Source organism: Schistocerca americana, chromosome 1 (assembly GCF_021461395.2).
Source record: "Schistocerca americana isolate TAMUIC-IGC-003095 chromosome 1, iqSchAmer2.1, whole genome shotgun sequence".
Classification (NCBI taxonomy): Eukaryota; Metazoa; Arthropoda; class Insecta; order Orthoptera; family Acrididae; genus Schistocerca; species Schistocerca americana.
The window spans coordinates 1,235,844,082-1,235,865,402 of NC_060119.1; the positions used below are offsets into that span (position 1 = coordinate 1,235,844,082).

At 37.9% G+C, this 21,321-nt stretch overlaps 1 protein-coding gene across 1 annotated transcript in view; it reads left to right on the plus strand.

Annotated features, from left to right (window-relative positions):
• LOC124598405 (Down syndrome cell adhesion molecule-like protein Dscam2) overlaps positions 1 to 21,321 on the plus strand; it is a 701,156-nt gene that overhangs the window by 589,112 nt on the left and 90,723 nt on the right. The window contains exons 26-28 of the mRNA XM_047135998.1: positions 7,334 to 7,484; positions 8,018 to 8,194; positions 8,659 to 8,847. Coding sequence (XP_046991954.1) covers positions 7,334 to 7,484; positions 8,018 to 8,194; positions 8,659 to 8,847 — 517 coding nt within the window. The remainder of the gene's footprint in view (positions 1 to 7,333; positions 7,485 to 8,017; positions 8,195 to 8,658; positions 8,848 to 21,321) is intronic.

The following is a 21,321-nucleotide window of genomic DNA, read 5'->3' on the forward strand; positions in this document are numbered from 1 at the left end:
GGTGTGATGATAGACGGATGTGGACGGCAGAATGGAATGACGTTGTCTTTACTGACGAGGCACGCTTCTGTCTGCAGCACCACGATGGTCGGATTCGAGTGTGGAGACAGCGTGGAGAGAGGATGCTGGACAGCTGCATTATGCACCGCCACACTGGTCTTGCACTGGGTATTATGGTATGGGGCGGTATTGGATATTACTCTCGCACGCCTCTAGTATGCATTGCCGGTACTTTAAATAGCCGGCGCCACATATCTGAGGTGCTGGAGCCAGTTGTCCTTCCTTACCTTCAGGGCTCGGCCACAGCCATATTTCAACAGGATAATGCGTGACCACATGTGGCACGCATTGTCCAAAGGTTCTTCGTCAATAACCAGATTGAATTGCTTTCCTGGCCGGCTCGCTCTCCGGATCTTTCGCCGATAGAAAACATGTGGTCCATGGTTGCTCAATGAGTGACCCAGATTACATCCCCAGCTGCCACACCAGATGATCTTTGGCAACGTGTGGAAGCTGCTTGGACTGCTGTACCCCAGGAACACATCCAACGTCTCTTTGACTCAATGCCGAGACGTGTGGCAGTGGTGATCTCCAACGATGGCGGCTACTCTGGCTACTGATTCTGGCAAGAACCACATGTCACAGACGTCTGTAAACGTAATCATTTGATACTTGGTCAACATGTTATCTACAAAATAAATTTTGTTGTGCTACCTCTTGTCTTTCTTGGTGTTGCATTTACGGTGGCCAGCAGTGTACTTATTAAAGAGGAAAACTTTGAAGTGTCATCTACAGCATCATGACTTGTGTGTATAGTTTCTGCAACAACAAACAATGTACATGGATTGTACAGTTGAAATGGAGGTGGATTAGGTAGATAATGTCATTTTGCAGAAACTTCTTGGAAAATTTATGGTGTTAAGTTTTGGAATCCAAGCCCTTTTGGCATATGAAACCCTTCTTGGTTGTGCACAGTGTGGAATAACACCTGGAAATTTTCTCCTGTAACCCAGCCAGCTGGGCTCACATGGTGGAAGAAATGGATTTGACTGCAGTGTTCTCAGCATGGAAGGACAAAGGAATTGATGTGAGATATTGTGATACTGCAAAATTGTAGGAAAAACAGAATCATCCACATAAATGCTGTTCTGTACATGGATAACCAGATTTGTATCATTTGTAAAGTCACTGAGAGGAATAGGCTGTGCTACTGTTGCTTCATGTGGTCATTATCACATGCAGGAGGTGAAAGGTAGGAACTTTCTGATTTCTCTACATACATTGTCTGTTCAATTCACTACATGTTGAGGGCCAAATAGGATACCACTGGGATGGCAGAAAGGTCCAAGTAACAGGTCTTCACTGCAATGAGCCCTTGTAACTGTGATGTACTCTGTTGTATATTTCAGAGGTTGATACAAAATTCTGCATGCATGTCATTGGTTACCCATGTAGAAAATCCCAATGAATAGGTATCCAAATAACACCTGCATGTAGAAGAGCCAATTTATAGTACTTCATTCCATAATTCATCAAGCACATATGCCGAAAACATTCTCATAAGAAAGGTATAAATAACCAACTAACACTAAGTTAACCAGTGAAGATAAAATCAACTCAAAGAAACCAGTCATGATGAGATAGTTGTGCACTATCGATACTCTGTGAGTATGAAGTCCCCACACTTATTTCTGCTATTTGACTATTTTTTTCTATAATGTATATTCATCTGCAAGTGGTTGGTATGCAGTATTATTTAAATATTTAGTAACATTTAAAATACCTGATACATATCACTTTGATGTATCGTACAAGTGATCCAGGAAACACAAAACAAACTAATTCACAAACAGTCCGCCCCGATAGCTGAGTGGTCAGCATGACAGAACGTCAATTCTAAGGGCCCGGGTTTGATTCCCTGCTGGGTCGGAGATTTTCTCCATTCAGAGACTGGGTGTTGTGTTGTCTTCATCATCATTTCATCCCCATCCAGCACATAGGTCGCCCAATGTGGTGTCAAATGTAATATCTTGATATTTCTCCTACCTTTCTATATACATTCTGCATCAGGATTCCATCTATTTTCATGTTCCTTTGTTTGTCTTCTATTTCTTTTTAGTTTTACTTGATTAAATCTGTACTCCTAAATATTGTTAATTTTCCTTTGTGCCTTCTTGTTATTTCCACCGTGTTTTTTTTTTTTTTTTTTTTTAGCTCCTTTCCCCTTTCCATCTTGCCCACATACATTTCCCATTAATTTTTAAAGCTTTGAACTGTGACTTACCCCTTGCCTTCTTTCTCTCCTGATCCATGATTTAGTGTAAGTTTCATTCTCCTGTGAATATAGTCTTTTTCTGTTCCCCATTTTTATTCAGATAAACAATTTTCAAAAAATTAAAAAAATGAGATGCAATACATTTTAAAATATATACATACCTTGTATAAAATTACAAAGGGACTACTTACTTTCAGGAAGCAATAATTCCAGTAGTGCCCATAAACCCATTAAAACAAAAAAATAGTAGTCTTCAGAACTACTAGTCCATTTCTCTGGGAGGAAAGACATAAATGTGAGGGCAGTAATAAAGGAATGGCAGATCCCAAGAAGAGAGAGATCTATCTATTGAGAGGAAAAAATCAAAGAGCAAAGATGGCATATTGTTAAACACCTTGCCAGCTTCAGTGCAGGAGCAGAGTGAGAACTGAATATGAATAGAGGGAGAGAAATGAAAAACAAATTAAGTGCAATTAAAACATGAAAAAGAGATGGAGGGGGAAAACAGAGGAGGGGGGGGGGTGGAGTGGGGGAGGGGACCCATGTTCCGGGTGGTAACACATTTGCATCACTCGGGGTGGAGGGCCAAAAGGAAAGTTTGGGGGGCTCATCTGAGATGTGGAGGTGGCCTTGTCTGTAGCTATTGGAGATGACGGTGTAGTTGTATTGTTAATTGTGGCTCACATCAGCACCAACAACACTAGTTGCATGGTTTCTGAGGCCCTCCTCAGTTCACACAGGTGACTGGCAAAGGTGGACGCTGCTGGCTTCACACACACAGCAATTTGCAGCATTGTTCAGAGAGTTGATCAGGGTCTTTTGGTTTGGAGTCAAGTGGAGGATCTCAACCAAAGGCTTAATTGACTCTGTGACACTCTTGGCTGCAGATTTCTAGACCTACATTATGGGTTGGCATTTGTAGGATTCTCCTTGATAAGTCAGGGGTGCAGTACATATATTAAGCTGCTACTCAGGTAGCAGAGTACTTGTGGAGTACACATGAGGGTTTTTCAGGCTAGGCGGTAGTATGAAGCACTCTGACAAATAATTGCCAGTCAGTAGGCAGAAAGGGAAGATAGACCATGTTCAGAATAAAAACACTTAGACTGTCAAAATTTTATAAGTAAATTGCCGAAATATATGTAATAAAGTTGCCAAATTTATTGCTGTCCAGGAAAGTTCTCATACTCAATTATATATTGCTGAAATATATGTAACAAAGTTGCCAAATTTATTGCCATCCAGGAAAGTTCTCATACTCAATTATTCCTGGGACTGAGAGCTGGCTGAAACCCAAAGTGGAAAATTGAGATATTTAGTAAGTCATGGAACATATATCAGAAAGACATATTAGATGCCATAGGGGGGGGGGGGGGGGGGGGGGGGGGGAGTGTTCATTGGAGTTGACAAAAATATTGTCTCTATTGAGGTAGAAATTGAGTGTGACAGTGAAGTTATCTGGTTGCATATAACAAGTCTAGGTGAAACCAAATTGATAGCTGAATGTTTTTACTGACCACCTGATTCTGTGTGACAGATGTAAAGTCATTCAAATGTAGCATCTAAATGCACTGTTCATGCAATACAAGTTGGAGGCAACTTTCACCTACCAAGTATAGACAGAGATGTCTATGGATTCATTGCAGGGGGCACAAATAGACAGTCATATGAAGTACTTTTGAACACGTTTTCTGAATACTGTCTTGAGCAGCAATGGAAATATCTTAGACCCAGTAGTTATAAACAGGCCAGACATTATCGACAGCATCAGTATAGAGACAGGGATTAGTGACCATGATGTCATTACAGCAACTATGGATTTGAAAATTAATAAGTCAGTCAAGAAGGCTAGGAGAGTATTTTTGCTAGAAATAATATATAAGCAGTTGTTGACATCTCCCTTAGACAGTGAATTGACTTGACTTAGTTTCATTAAGATGGATGTAGAAGAATTATGGACAAAGTTTAAGTAGATTATAAATTGTGGTCTGGAGAACTATGTCCCTAATAAGTGCATTAAGGACAGAAAAGATTTGCCATGCTTTAACAATGAAATTTAGAAAATTCTGAGGAAGCAAATGCTGTTGTGCTCTTGGTTCAAAAGAGAATGTGCAAATGATGACAGGCAAAGGAAAGTAGAGATTCGTGCATCTGTGAGAAGATTTCTGCATGAAGCATACAACTACCACTGTCACACCATAGATAAAGATGTGGCAGAGAACCTAAGAAAATTCTGCTCCTATGTAAAATCACTAAGTGGGTCTAAGGTTTCCATCCAGTGAATTGATCACATTGTGTAGCAATAGGAGATAGCCAAATGAAACCCGAAGTTCTAAATTTCACGTTTAAGAAATCGTTCACAGAGGAGAAATGTACAAACTTACTGTCATTTGATCACTGAGCAAACTCCCATATGGATGACATTGTAATAAGCATCCCTAGTGTAGAGAAACAACTGAAAGAGTTGAAAACAAATAAGTTGCCAGCTCCAGATTGAATCCCAAATCAATTTTACAAAGAGTACTCTAAAGTGTTGGCCCTTACCTGGTTTGCATTTATCACAAATCTGTCACCCAGTGCAAAGTTCCAAATGATTGGAAAGAAATGCAAGTGGCTCCTGTATAAGGGCAAAAGAATGGACCCACAAAATTACAGACCAATATCCCTAAAGTCAGTTTGCTGCAGAATCTTTGAATGTGTTCTCAGTTTGAAAATAATAAATTTTCTTAAGACAAGTTTTTAGAAAGCATTGCTTGTTTGAAACTCAGATTGCCCTTTTCTCATGTGACATACTGCGTACTATGGATGAAGGCAACAAACAGATTCCATATTTCTAGATTTCCAGAAAGCGTTTGACACCGTGCCCCATTGCAGACTATTAACATAGATACAAGCAAATGGAACAGGTTTTCAGATATGTCAGTGGCTCGAATATTACTGAAGTAATAGAACCCAGCACATTGTCCTCAAAAGCAAGTGTTCATCAGAGACAAGGATATCGTCAGGAGTGCCCCAGAAATGTGTGACTGCTATTATTTACTGTAGAGGGTGTTTCAGGAGTGATGGTCAATATTCAGGCATAAGACAGGAATGATCATTTGAAAGAAAAAAATCAAGTAAACATGGGCTCTAAAATGTATACCTTAAGAGCTAATGAACAATTCTTAATCTTCACTACTGTAGCAAATACCTTCTACTGCAAGCTTTTTGCTTTCCATATTTTTGGAAGTAGTAGTATGGACCAAAACAGGAAAAAAGTGCCATTAACATATGCTCTAAAATGCATACCTTAAGAACTATGAGCACTTGTTCATCTTCACTACTCTGGAACACAATTCTTCTAATAACAAGTGCTCATAACTTTTAAGGTATGCATTTTAGAGCACATGTTATTGGACATGTTTTCTTGCTTTGTTCCATACTACCACTTCCCAAAATATGGAGAGAAATAGCTTGCATTAGAAGAGATTTGTTTCACAGTATTGAAGATCAAGAGTAGCTCATAGCTCTTAAAGTATGCATTTTAGAACCCATGTTTACTTGACTTTATTGTTTCGAATGATCATTCTTGTCATATCCATGAATATTGACCATCACTTTTGAAACACCCTGTATAAATAAATAGTCTGGCAGACAGGGTGGGCAGCAAGATGCACTTGTTTGCTCATGATGATGTGGTGTACCAAAGGTGTCAAAGTTGAGTGATTGTAGGAGGATACAAGATGACTCAGACAACATTTCTACTTGGAGTGATGAATGAGTGCGAGCTTTAAATGTAGAAAAATGTAAGCAAATGGAGATGAGTAGGAAAAACAAACCCATAATGTTTGGATGCAGCATTAGTACTGTCCTGCTTGACACAGTCAAGTCAATTAAATATCTGGGCATAACATTGCACACTGAATGAAATGGAATGATCATATGAAGATTGTAATAGGGAAGGTGAATGATCGGCTTCAGTTTATTGGGAGAATTTTGTGAAAGTTCTTTCTATCTGTAAAGGAGACCACATATACGATGCTCATGTGACCTATTCTTGAGTACTGCTTGAGTGTTTGGCATCCATACCAGTCTGGAATAAAGGAAAATATCGAAGTAATTTGGAGGTGGGCTGCTATATTTTTTACCAATAGGTCTGAACAATATGCAAGTGTTAAGGAGATGCTTCAGGGACTCAAATGGGAATGCCTGGAGTGAAGGTGAAGTTATTATTGAGGCCAGCATTTGAAGCTGACTAGAAAATGATTGTACTCCTGCTCAAGATCATGAAGTTAAGATATGAGAAGTTATGGCTCATGCAGAGGTGTGTAGACAGTCTTTTCCCTTAACTCTTTTTGTAAGTGATATTTTGCCTCTTTATAATTTTACTGTTTTTCCTAAGTGAATTTCACTTTTGATACAATTAAATCCTGTGTAGTTGTTATAGTTTGTATTGTTGGTAAAATGACACAGTTTTACTGTCAGAAATATATAAGATATTTTCTTTCACTGTGACTTAATTTTATTTAGCTGTTTGATTCAGTGTTTGGAGCAAATATTTTTCTTTCCACATGTAACAATTGCCACTTATTTTCCATTTTCATTCACTCCTGTCCTTTTTCTCTTCCTGACAAAGAAAATTTTTGAAAATTCAAAAAGCTAGTGTTTTGCAAATGACTCCCCCCTCCCAACACTATTTCTGCAAATTCCATGTGGCCAGTCACAAATTCCCTTCCTGCACCAACCTCTTCATATCAGAGTAGCACAACTTTTCCGAGTACCCAATGCACCCAGTGTCCTCAATATTTGTTGGATATATTTCACTCTTTGTCTTGTCCGTGCAGCTTTTAACCTCTATAGGTCCATCAAGTACCATGGAAGTTATTCCTATATATCTTAGCACACATCTTATCATCCTGTCCCTTCTTGTCAATGTTTTCTGCAAATTCATTTCTTTGCCAATTCTGTGCAGTCTCCTCATTTTTTTACCTTATGCCTTAACCAGAGTTAAAAACATTGTATGTATGTAGTTATTGAGAACCATTTTAATAATACTGATGCATTGTCAATTCTGTACAGCCTATGAAATTTCAAGTGGGAGCTACTACATTTGTCCATGAAGTTCGGGGGTTGAGGGAGCTGGAGCAGTTTGAATTCTGGGTGACTGCCTCTACTTCTGTAGGAGAGGGAGAAAGTCCAAAGCCAGTTACTCAGGCTCCAAATTCTAGAGGTAAAATAATGACTATTGTTCACTTTCTAAATTTTTCCAGTCCCCCTAGTGCATGAGTAACAAATTGGAAACATAAAGCAACAGATCAGTAGACCATTTACTCCTCAATATAAAACAGAAGAAATTTTGAGCTATATTTTTCAAATTTCAATGGGCATTAAAAAAATTCTTTTCATTTATTATATAATTCAGCTCAAGGAAAATCCAACTGACTAAAACAGTACCAATTTTGTTAGAATTTCTTGATACTAAATTTGGAAAATGTTATAGGATGTTGATACTAAGTAGTGAAGACATGAAACATTGAAAATTAAAGTTGTTCACAACAAATGATACTTATAAACAAACATACATTTGGGTTTAGCATAAAGTAACTTATCTCCACTACAGGCGTTCTTCTGGCCATTTAGATAGAACTAGAAACCACAGAAATTTTACTAAAGAGGAAGGAATAAGAAGCTTAAGTAAAAGGTTTATTGCCATACCTTGAAGCCTTCGTCACCACACATTGCTGATGTTTCCTTCTCTTACAGCTCCAGCCCGTATTGCGTCCTTTTCTCAGGTGTTATATATTCCACTGAAGATGAATGCTGTTCTGCACTGCATTGCTGTTGGAAATCCTACTCCAAGCATCCGTTGGCTTTATAAGAAGAAAACCATGAAATCTAGTCCAGGATTTACTATATTACAGGACTCACTCAAAATTGCGAGTAAGTATTCTGCTTTGCTTATAGTTTTCTAATTTTTGTTGGCTTTATAAGAAGAAAACCATGAAATCTAGTCCAGGATTTACTATATTACAGGACTCACTCAAAATTGCGAGTAAGTATTCTGCTTTGCTTATAGTTTTCTAATTTTTGTGTGGGCTCTGCTCTGATTAAAATGTGAAATTACAAATAAAGACAATGAATGTGCATAAAATTTTATTAATCTCCACAGTAACATTATACTACAAACATCACTACATTTAATGTGTGTTTTTTTTCCACGTATGACATAAAAAGCTGTTTTCAGCACAGTGCAAAAATTTGTTCAGCTTGATACACATATGAAAATAACAGTTTGTAATTGCATTTACTAGTATTTTTTAATATTCTAGGATAGATCATTGTTACCAGGAACTTGTATAAAATATCTAATTTGTGATAATATAAGACTCCTTTTGTCTGTCCAGAGCTGGAAAAGAGAAATGACGGAAACTACTCATGTGTAGCAAAGAACTTGTTTGGTGAGGATCAAATTATGTATCAGATTATTGTGCTGCTACCTCCTGAATCTCCAATACTTGAAGTTGTTGACTCAGATCATAATAGTTTTGAAATGAAGTGGATGATACCAAAAGATGGAGGCACTACTCTTCAAGGTATGTGCAACTTATTTCACAATGCATTGTGGGACAATCATAATGCATGAATTTTCTGAGTGCAACAAACAAACTAACTAACTCTCTCTCTCTCTCCCTCTCTTTCTGAGAGGGAGAGAGCACTTGTTGTGCCCTTCAGTCGAGAGATGGGTTTGATGCAGCTGTCCATGCCAGTCAGTGTTATATATGTCTGTTCATTTCTGTGTAATTGCTGTGGCCTACATCCATCTGAACCTGCTTATTATAGTTAAGCCTTGATCTCCCTCTACAATTTTAATCTACACACTATCCCTCATTACCAAATTATGTATTCCTTGATTCCTCCGGATATGTACTGTTTACTAAACCCTGCTTTGAGCCAGTTTGTGCCAGAAAGCACTTCCCTTTCCAATTCAACAAATGTTTTTTCATTAGTTAAAAGTAACTCTGTCTACCCAACTAATCTTCAAGATTCTTCTGTGACACCACATTTCAAAAGCTTCTCTTCTCCTATTGTCTGTACTGTTTATCACCCATGTTCCACTTCCATAGGAAGTTGTACTCCATATAAGTACTTTAGAAAAGACTAAAACCTAAACTGAAGTTTGATGCTAACTAATTCCTCTTTTACATAAACACATTTCTTGTTATTACAAGTGCGCATTTTGCACCTTCTTTACTTTGGCCATCAGCCCTTATTATGCTGCCCAGATAGCAAAACATATGTGCTACTTTTAGTGGCTCATTTTCTAATTAAATTCCCTCAATGTTGGCTACTTTTTACTTATGTTGATGTTCATCGTGTAACCTTTTTCCAAGTCCTATCCTCTGAATTCAACTTGTCTTCCACGTTTTCTGCTGCCTCTGAGAGAATGAGAATGTGATTAAAAAACCTTAGAATTTTAATTTCTTCAACCTTAATTTTAATTCGCTTTCCAAACTTCTCCTTAGTTTCCTTTATTGATTGCTCAATGTACAGACTGAAAACATTGTGAAGATAGGGCTACAAATGTGTCTGACTTATTTTGTAAATTACTGGTTCCTTTCATGTCCTTCAATCCTAATAGCTGCATTCTGGTTTTCTGTACAAATCATAAATAGCCTTAAGTTCCTTGATTTTTACCCCTGATTATTTCAGAAATACGTAGAGTGTTTCCCGATAAACATTGTCAAAGAAGTTTCCTAAAACTACAGATCCTATATATGCATTAGAAATTTTGTTATGATTGTGCAGTTACTGCTTTCATCTAACTAGAAGTATCATGTATGTATCATTCTTCCTATCACTTTGGATTTTACAAGATCTTATGGTACTAACTTTTAGGCTCTTGTTGCTAAAATATTTAATCACTTCTGATGTCCTATTTGTTAAAAATGTGTTATCTCCTTATCATCACCACCAAAAAACAGCAGAGAGATGTTCTGAGTATAAAGTAATCACATGGGTATCAGACGGTTGTACATGCAAGAAAAGGAAATGTACCAGTATCGATCACTGTATGGAATGCAGGATTCAGTGATCTCCAGACTTTCATGCTAAATGTCAGTGTAAACAAAGTTACATCAGACCCCATCCCACCTAAAACTTTATGAAGGTATTACACCCAGAGTAACTCAAACAAACTAAATTGCCTCCTAAATAAAGAAAAGTGGGCAAAGATACAGGCAATCAATGATGTCAACTAAAATTTCTTGACACAATGGCCCATCATTTTTAATGTGTAATTAACCATTTATATAAGAATGTAAAATGACCATGTACACTATACTGTTAACAATAGTAGTAGTAGTAGTAGTAATATTAATAATAATAACAATAACAATCATCATCATCCCACTGAAGAGGCACTTCATAAAAAGAAAAAGAAAAGTGAGGGTTACAAGAATGTGGTTACATTAGCTATATAAACCTCCTGCATACTCCCTAAGTTACATAAACAAAACTAATGAAACTTGCAACTACTCAAATACTATAAAAACAACATATATATCCTACAAAGAGTGATAAGACAAGCTAAAAGGGTATACAATGATGAGTGCATTGACAAATCTAATGACAAAGTAAAATCAAGAAGGAATACAAGCACCAAATAAACTGGTATAGACATGTGTATTCAAATACAGAGATATGTAAACAGGCAGAACATGGCACTGCAGTTGGCAGTTGCTATATAAGACAACAACTGTCTGGCGCAGTTGTTAGATTTATTACTCCTGCTACAATGGCACGTTATCAAGATTTAAGTGAGTCTGAATGTGGTGTTATAGTTGGCGCAAGAGTGATGGGACACAGTATCTCTGAGGCAGCGATGAAGTGGGGATTTTCCCGTATGACCATTTCACGAGTGTAGTGAGTATCAGGAATCTGGTAAAACATCAAATCTCCTACATCGCTGCGGCCATAAAAAGATCCTGCGAGAATGGGAACAATGACTGCACAGAATTGTTCAATGTTACAGAAGTGCAACCCTTCCACAAATTTCTGCAGATTTCAATGCTGGGCCATCAACAGGTGCGAGCGTGCGAACCATTCGAGGAAACATCATCGATATGGGCTTTCGGAGCTGAAGGCCCACTCATGTACCCTTAATGACTGCACAACACACAGCTTTATGTCTCACACGAGCCTGTCAACAATGACATTGGACTGTTGATGACTGGAAACATGTTGCCTGGTCAGATGAGTTTCATTTCAAATTGTATTGAGTGGATGAATGTGTACATTTATGGAGACAGCCTCATGAATCCATGGACCATGCATGTCATCAGGGGACTGTTCAAGCTGGTGGAGGCTTTGAATGGTGTGGGGGTGTGTGCAGTTGGAGTGATATGGGACCCCTGATACATCTAGATAAAGCTGTGACAGGTGATACATACTTAGCATCCTTTCTGATCCCTGCATTCATTCATGTCCATTGTGCATTCCGACGGACTCGCGCAATTCCAGCAGGACATGTGACACCCCACATGTTCATAATTGCTGCAGAGTAGCTCCAGGAACACTCTTCTGAGTTTAAACACTTCTGCTGGCCACCAAACTCTCCAGATATGAATATTATTGAGTATATCTGGGATGCCTTGCAACATACTGTGCTCCAACCCCTGATACTCTTACGAATTTATGGGCAGCCCTGCAGGATTCATGGTGTCAATTCCATCCAGCACTACTTCAGACATTAGTCAGTTCCATGCCACGTCATGTTGCAGCACTTCTGTGTGCTCGTGGGTGCCCTACTCAATATTAGGCAGGTCTACCAGTTTCTTTGCTTCTTCAGTGTATTATAAAAAGGAATAAAGGGGAAAACAAAGTAATGCACTGAAACATAGAAATTAAACAAAATAATGAGATGATAACTAGTTCTGAAGTTGTGGTAACCACTTTCAACAAACTCTTCACAAGTATCCTGAAGCTGTGCTGACTAACTGAGACAAACAATCATAGCAGATGAATTGGTTAAAAATGACCCAAACATAAAACATCAGCCAGTAAACCAGAAAACTCACATGTGAACAGAGTCAATATTCATTACTACAGTCACTAAATATGATGATGTAAAAGGCCTCAGAGGATTAAAAAAATTCTTATTCAGTTGGCATTGATGGAATTCTAGCAACTGTCATCCAGAATTATGCACACATTATTCCTGAACCACTAGGTCATCTCCATGACTGTTGTTTCCAGGCAGATGCCTTCCTAGCCACTGAAAATCTCTAACGTTAATTCCTATTTTCAAAAAAGGTGGTAATAAACACATGAAAAACTCTAGGCCTATCAGAATTTCATCCTGCTTCTCTATAGCATTTGAAAACATTATGTGCAACAAACTAATGAGCTTCATTGACGAAAAGGTATACACTGAGGTGACAAAAGTCATGGGCTACCTCCTTATATCACGTCAGACCTTCTTTTCCCCAGCATGGTGCAGCTACTTGATGTGGCACATACTCCACAAGTCCTTGAAAGTCCCCTGCAGAAATACTGAGCCATGCTGCCTCTACAGCCATCCATAACTGCAGAAGTGTTTCTGGTGCAAGATTTTGTGCACAAATTGACCTCTTAATTATGTCTAATACATGCTCAATGGGGTTCATATTGGGCAAATCATAGCAGCCAAATCATTCACTTAAACTGTCCAAAATGTTCTTCAAACCAGTCGCCAACAATTGTGGCCTGGTGACGTGGCACATTTTCATCCATAAAAATTCCATCACTGTTTGGAAACACAAAGTACACAAATGGCTGCAAACGGTCAATGATTGGTTCAGTTGGACCCGATGACCCATTCCATTCCACGTAAACAAGGCCCATGTCATGGAGCCAGAATCAGTTTACACAGTGCCTTATTGACAACTGAGGTCCATGGCTTTGTGGGGTCTGCACCACACTCAAACCCTACCATCAGCTCTTAATACCAACTGAAATCAGGACTCATCTGATCAGACCACTGTTTTCGAGTCATCTGGGGTCCAACCGTCATTGTCATGAGCCCCAGAGAGGTGTTGCAGGTGATGCTGTGCAGTTAGCAAAGGCATTCACATTGGTCGTCTGCTGCCATTGCCCATTAATGCCATATTCTGCGACACTGTCCTGACAGATGCATTCAACATATATCCCAGACTGATTTCTGTGGTTATTTCATGCAGTGTTGCTTTTCTGTTGGTGCTGACAACTCAATGCAAATGCTGCTGCTCTCGGTCATTAATCAAAGGCCATTGGCCACTGGATTGTCTGTGTTGAGAGGTAATTCCTGAAATTTGATATTCTCAGTACACTCTTGACACTGGATCTCAGAATATTGAATACCCTATTCCCTCACAATTTCTGAAATAGAATGTTACATCCATCTAGCTCCAACTACCAATCTCCATTTAAAGTCTGTTAATTCCCATCATGTGGCCATAATCATGTTGGGAAGTTTTTCACATGAATCACCCGAGCACAAGTGACAGTTTCACCAATGCACTTGCACTGTTATACCACGTGTTCGCAATACTGCCACTATCTGTATATGTACTTATTGCTAACCCATGACTTTTTTCACCTCATTGTACTGAGTACTGTATACCTCAACATGGGTTTAGAAACAATGAATCTATAGAAACTACTGTAAATGACTGCATTAATATGATTCTAGACCTGCTACAGGCATATTTCTTCATATGTCAAAGGCTTCTGACACAGTGGATCACAAAATATTAGAAATAAAAATTGAACAGTATGGTATCAGAGGACTTACAAACAAATGGACCGCATCGTTTCTGAGTAATCGGAGAGAAGATCAGTATGAAGTACTCTGACAAACAATTCAAACAATTCAGCTGAAACCATCTCTCATAATAAAACGGTTAATGTAGGCTTTTGACAATGTTGACTGGAATACTCTCTTTCAAATTCTAAAGGTGGCAGGGGTAAAATACAGGGAGCGAAAGGCTATTTACAATTTGTACAGAAACCAGATGGCAGTTATAAGAGTCGAGGGACATGAAAGGGAAGCAGTGGTTGGGAAGGGAGTAAGACAGGGTTGTAGCCTCTCCCCGATGTTGTTCAATCTGTATATTGAGCAAGCAGTAAAGGAAACAAAAGAAAAATTCGGAGCAGGTATTAAAATCCATGGAGAAGAAATAAAAACTTTGAGGTTCGCCGATGACATTGTAATTCTGTCAGAGACAGCAAAGGACTTGGAAGAGCAGTTGAATGGAATGGACAGTGTCTTGAAAGGAGGATATAAGATGAACATCAACAAAAGCAAAACGAGGATAATGGAATTAAGTCGGGTGATGCTGAGGGAATTAGATTAGGAAATGAGACACTTAAAGTAGTAAAGGAGCTTTGCTACTTGGGGAGCAAAATAACTGATGATGGTTGAAGTAGAGAGGATATAAAATGTAGACTGGCAATGGCAAGGAAAGCTTTTCTGAAGAAGAGAAATTTGTTAACATCGAGTATAGATTTAAGTGTCAGGAAGTCATTTCTGAAAGTATTTGTATGGAGTGTAGCCATGTATGGAAATGAAACATGGACGATAAATAGTTTGGACAAGAAGAGAATAGAAGCATTCGAAATGTGGTGCTACAGAAGAATGCTGAAGATTAGATGGGTAGATCACATAACTAATGAGGAAGTATTGAATAGGATTGGGGAGAAGAGAAGTTTGTGGCACAACTTGACCAGAAGACGGGATCGGTTGGTAGGACATGTTCTGAGGCATCAAGGGATCACCAATTTAGTATTGGAGGGCAGGGTGGAGGGTAAAAATCGTAGAGGGAGACCAAGAGATGAATACATTAAGCAGATTCAGAAGGATGTAGATTGCAGTAGGTACTGGGAGATGAAGAAGCTTGCACAGGATAGAGTAGCATGGAGAGCTGCATCAAACCAGTCTCAGGACTGAAGACCACAACAACAACAACAATGTAGGTGTGCCTAAGGGCTCAGAACTGGGAGCTCTGCTAGTCCTCCTGTATGTCAATGACTTGAGCCTGAATGTCAATGCTCACAGAACAATTATTTTTGCAGATGACACAACTATACTCCTCAAAGGGAACAACATAGAGGCAGCACAGAAAGCTGTGAACTTTGGCTACTGGACATCTCACCAACTGGGCTGCAAACTACAAATTAATCATCAACATTCAAAAAGACTGTTTCAGTGAAATTCCACGAAACACAAGCCCCTCTCATCCACTTGTAATGGTAAATAACCAGCCAATAAAAACTGACATTGAATTCAAATTCCTGGGCCTGTGCTTCATCTGACCAGCTGAAACTTAATAAGCATACTGAATAAAGAAATGTTAGAATAAGCAATGGCTGCACTGAGTGTGCTGCAAGCATCTACTAGCCAGAAAACAGTAATAAGTGTGTACTGAGCATACACACAGGCTCACCTAAGATATGGTCTCATATTTTGGGGAATTCTCCAGCTGCCCTTAGCACTTTTAGAATCCTGAGCCATGAGGATCAAAATGGAAACAAAACTAAAGACTCTTGTAAACCAATTTAAAGGAAGCTGGAGATCTTAACACTGCCTTGCTCATACATTCTTGAAACTGTCAAATTCTTAAAAACCACATACTGCCAACCAAATGCAGGCTTAAGAAAAACAGTGAAATTCACAAACATAGTACCAGAACAGTCTCATAACAGAAAACTTACTGGTTATGTTTAAGTGTACCCCTTGAAGTTTTCAGTGAAACGAGCCTTATATAAAACTGTTGCACTGTGGCACTGTGTTATAGGTAAACCATAATCCACCCCATTGTAAATATTAATATATTTTGTCTAACATCTGTATCACACTGTAATATTCGATTGCATGGAACAACTAAACAAATAAGTAATGTCCAAGTAATGCATGTCTGATATTACATGATCTCAGATTTTTCAAGGATGATGCTTGGTCGACCAGATCAAATTCCTTTGTAAGATTTAAAAATATGCCCACAATATTCTTCCCTACATCTAGATAGCTATAGACATTATACAAAAATTCTTTGACAGTTCTGTGGTGTTGCAATTTTTTTGAAATCCGCTTTGTATTTCTGTGTGGAGATTACTTTTAGTGAAAAATGGATCTAAGCTTTCCAGCATCACTGAATCAAGAATATTCCTAAATGTGGGACTCAGTGACATTGGCCTTCAGTTTGATGCTTTCTCCTTTGATCCCCCATTATGTATTACTCTCAGTGCTCCTTTTCAGACCGCTGGGGAACAACCCTTATCTCTTCCAAACCAGTTGAGTGTAAGTGTTTTGCTTATATGTCATTATTTTTCTTCCTCAGATTCAAGCCCTTGCAGTGTACTAAGTTACAAATTGGACCTCTGTTAGGAATTATGAATTATGTTGCCAGTTGGTGAGATAAAATGCTAGTTGAGAATGTTACAAATAGGTTTTTTTGCTTTTATAAGTTGACCTTAATGTCTCTTATTTGTTGTTTCCCTTTTTTGTATTTGTATGTGCTTCACAGTTTGTTAATGAGGCTCCAGGAGGCATGACTGATTGTGCCATAGCATCACTGTGGATTTGTTTCCTGATGTTTGGGAGTTCTGAATTGTAACTTTGCTTGGCACTGCTATATTTTTATTTGAAAATACACTGACAGAAAAAATTGCTACACCAAATATAATTATCAGAGAATTATAAAATTTTGGGGATACATTTGTCTACAAAACATATTTAAGTGATCAACATAGCAAGATCACAGGTTAATGAAAGCATGAGATAAGTCATTGCAAATGTGAAATGCTGGTACATTAACAATCGATGTAATTGCCAGAATGTTAAATGCATGTATGCAAACGTGAATGCATTGTGTTGAACAGGTGCTGGGCGTCAGTTTGTGGGATGGAGTTCTATACCTGTTGCTCTTGATCAGTCAATACAGGGATAGTTAATGCTGTCTGTGAGTGACACTGTGGTTGTTGTCTGATGATGTCCCGTATGTGCTCAATTGGAGACAGATCTGGTGATCAAGCTGGCCAAGGCAACATGTTGACACTCTGCAGATCATGTTGGGTTACAACAGCAGTATGTAGGTGAGCATTATCCGTTGGAAAACACCCGTGGAATGCTGTAAATGTGTGGCAACACAACAGGTTAAATCACCAGGCTGATTTACAAATTTTCAGTCAGGGTGCATGGGATAATCAGGAGAATGGTCTTGCTGTCATACTAAGTTGCACCCTAGACCATAACTCCAGTTGTAGGTCCAGTGTGTCTAGCACACAGACAAGTTGATTGCAGGCTCTCGGCTGGCCTCCTCCTAACCAACACATGGCCATCACTGGCAGCACAACAGACATCCACCCTGTCCTCCAGTGAGCTCTCACTTGATACCACTGAAGTTGTGAACGGTGCTGGTTTGGAGTCGGAGGAATGCATGCTACAGTGCATCTGGGTCAGAGCTGTCCTTGAAGTAACCGATTTTTAACAGTTCGTTGTGTCACTGTAGTGCCAACTGCTGCTCAGATTGCTAGTGCAGATGCTAATACGCCAGAGCGATATGCTGAACATGATGGTCTTCCCTCTCGATAATAACACATGGCTCTCCAGAGCGTGGTCTTCTTGCGATTACACATTCTCATGACCACCGCTGTTAGCAGTCATGTCAGTGGCTACATTCCTGTGAAAACTGCAGTATCACAGAAGGAACATCCAGTTTCTTGTAGCTATTACACAACCTTGTTCAAACACAGTGAGGCGTTGATAACAGTAGCTATGTCACTTTAAAGGTATTCTTGACTCACACCAACACCCCATTTCCAGTCTCAAGATTCAAAGCAAACCTGATCTGCATCCTCATAGTGGTGCTGCTAGCATCACTCTTATGTGACTTGTGTGAAATTTGAATAGTTATCACCTTTCAGATTGTAATCTCCCCCTCCTTCCTAGTTGCAGCTATTATCCACAATAATCAAGGTCTTTTCTGAAGATGTAGGAGGACTAAGATTACAATAAACGTTTTAGTTTACTTATCGTTTCTTGTAGAGTTGGCTCCAGTTCTTCTTGTCTAGAGGTCTGATTGTTGAAGATGAAATTCTCACATTTTAGGACCTCCTGATTGAATGATCTAAATAATTTTGAGGATTCTTGTTGCAGAATATTTGTTTTTACATTAGTATATTTTGTCACATTTTAGTGTATCATACAGCCTTTTGAATTTTCACAATAACAAAGTCAAAATTACAGTGTTCGTCCAAAATAAAAAAATATTCCAATTACATCAGAGACATGCTTATTACTACTTTACTCTGCAGTAATAACCATATTCCAAAGGGTTTACAATTTTTCTTGACAAATGAATTTCTATCAATTTCAATTATTATTTCATAAATGAATTCAGAAATAAACATAATAAACAGTAATAGATTGCATAATGAATAATAGAAATTTTTAATGTACCAAATAATTCATAATTTCAAATGTTTCCAAAAAAAAAAATAATTGTAACTGTACATTCAGAGCTAGTACTTATCGATTGTAACATCAAAAATAAAGTTATTCTTTTTCATAAATTTTAGCTTGAAATATAACATATTCTGTATAAAATTAAATGAAATTTTTCAGGGAAGCAGCTGAGATAATAGTGACTGACCTGTCCAAAATTCGAAAAATAGTACTGGTATTAACAACTACTGTTGAGGAAAAGTAAGGCTAGAGGAGGATGTCCCTTTACAATATCCCCCTTACATAACATGGAAACAACGTGTTTACGGTATTTTGTGACCTACTATATGATTTGCCAATCAGTGTACAAAATTAAGCCAAAAGATAGAATACAGATTTATAGAAGTATCTGATACATAACATATTACAGAAAATGTAAGAAAAATATCTACTATGCAAGTCATAATCTATAGATATATGAGGAAATGACGTTCAGATTTTCAGGTCTGTTGAACATCTGACTTGAGACAAATGATACAAAGTCAAAACTACATTACTACAACACCAAACTCTAGAAATAAGTGCAGAGGCAATGTAAATTATTAGAATTACAAATTGGCTGTTTACATCTTTAAAGCCACACCTTCAAAATCATGAAAAGGGAAAAAAAAATTCAGAGCCTAAATCTACGACGAGTGAGCCAACTCGAAAAACTCACAACGACAGGTATAGACCAGAAGAATATACTCAATCACAAGTAGGAGTATAGCATGAAATCAGTCAGCCACATAAACCAGAGTATGTAAGGATATGTTGATTCATGAAAGGAGAAAATAATGAAAAATATTAGGGCCTATTATGCTTAAGATGTGGGGATTGGCCCATGAATCCAAACCACACTGGGCACACCAGCAGAAATGTTTCAACACAGTCATGATGACCTGGTGTAACCAAAACAGAGTTAAGCATGAGTTTGCACAAAACTCAAGATCCAATGAGATGCAATAATGCAGCACTCAAAATAAATACAGGTAATCAGAGTCTCAAATAGCTTTGAAGGATGACATGATCAAGTAACGTGAGGATCAAAATCAGTGTGTGAAATAAGAAATATATACATATGGTTATACAATCTGTACTCGATTTATGATCACAATCATAAATGTGTTCCACACTATTTGCTAACTGTTCGTACAAACTAGCCTTTGTACATAGAAGCATAGAAAATTCATTGACAACTAATTAAAAAGAAAATACATACTGAGTGTTGAGATAAAAAAAAAATGCACTGAAAAATATATGACTACTAATCTAACACTGCCTAATTTGATCAAATTATGATAATTATTTACAACATGGTTCATAGAATGTACTCTTGAACTTTTTAAGTTTTCACTCTTCTGTGTTTAACATAATATATCATCAGTCATAGAACACCAACCTTCCACAGTATTATTTAAAGTTACATACTGTATTGGGAAGTTAACTCCCTATTTGAAAAAACATACATTTATATGGAATAACACTTTCCATAGCAGTGACTATTTTCTAAACAAATAGTGCCATGAATTCTTCATGTAGGATAATTTCTTGGCTAATAATTTACAAATTTCAGTCACAACACTGATGTAGCTGACAGATGCGTGAGTACATTACCCAGCACCTATGATCTCTTGTAAGTCGACTGGACCAACAAGGGTGCAGCCACACAGGAGTGTGGGACTGGATCCACCCACATCTTTCAGTTTCCATGCTCCAATGGATAGTTAACTTCCTGTCTAGCTTTCACATCAAATCCTGAAACACTGTTTTGTGTACTAAGTATGCTGTTCAATAGCTTCCCCACATCACATGGCATATGTTTTGTCTAAGTATACTGAAAAAATAAGTATTCGGGGTTCACATCAGAATGCATTAAAAAGTGTTCACATATATGGCACATTAATAAACAGAGCTAAATGCAATGAAAAAACAAACTAGTAAGATAAAATACACAGATATGCTAAAGATGTCTCAAAGTAACATTTACTTAGCAATTAGCATATTAGAAGAAACTATGTATGCAAGCAAGACAAGTTGGTCTGCACTGATGCAGCAACCAACAAATGCCTATAGAATGAGGTGTGGACAATAGTCCAAGATGTACTGACATAAGAATTCTTTGTTTAACATATATGTGTGTTTGGTTTTCACATATGAAACTTTAAGATACTATTCCTAATATTTAATTTGATTTGATTTATTACTGGTCCTGTAGATCATACAATTTCTACAGCAAAGCACATCATGATATAGGACAAGTCCATTTGAAAAATTATGTTAGGATGGTATATGACGTGAGATGACAGGAGTGGCACATAACTCACATAGCAGAATACATACAGCATATATAGACAAAATATAAAAACGGTGGTGTGAGACGAGAGATGACGGTCATGCATACTGCACATAGCAGAATACATATAAGAGATGCAGACAGAATATGAGTAACAAACAATAATTAAATTATCTTGCTAAGTAGAAATATCTACAAGTGAATATACAGCTTATTACAAGTAATTAAAATATTGTGGTACATAGATCACATAGCAGAATACGTACATGAGAT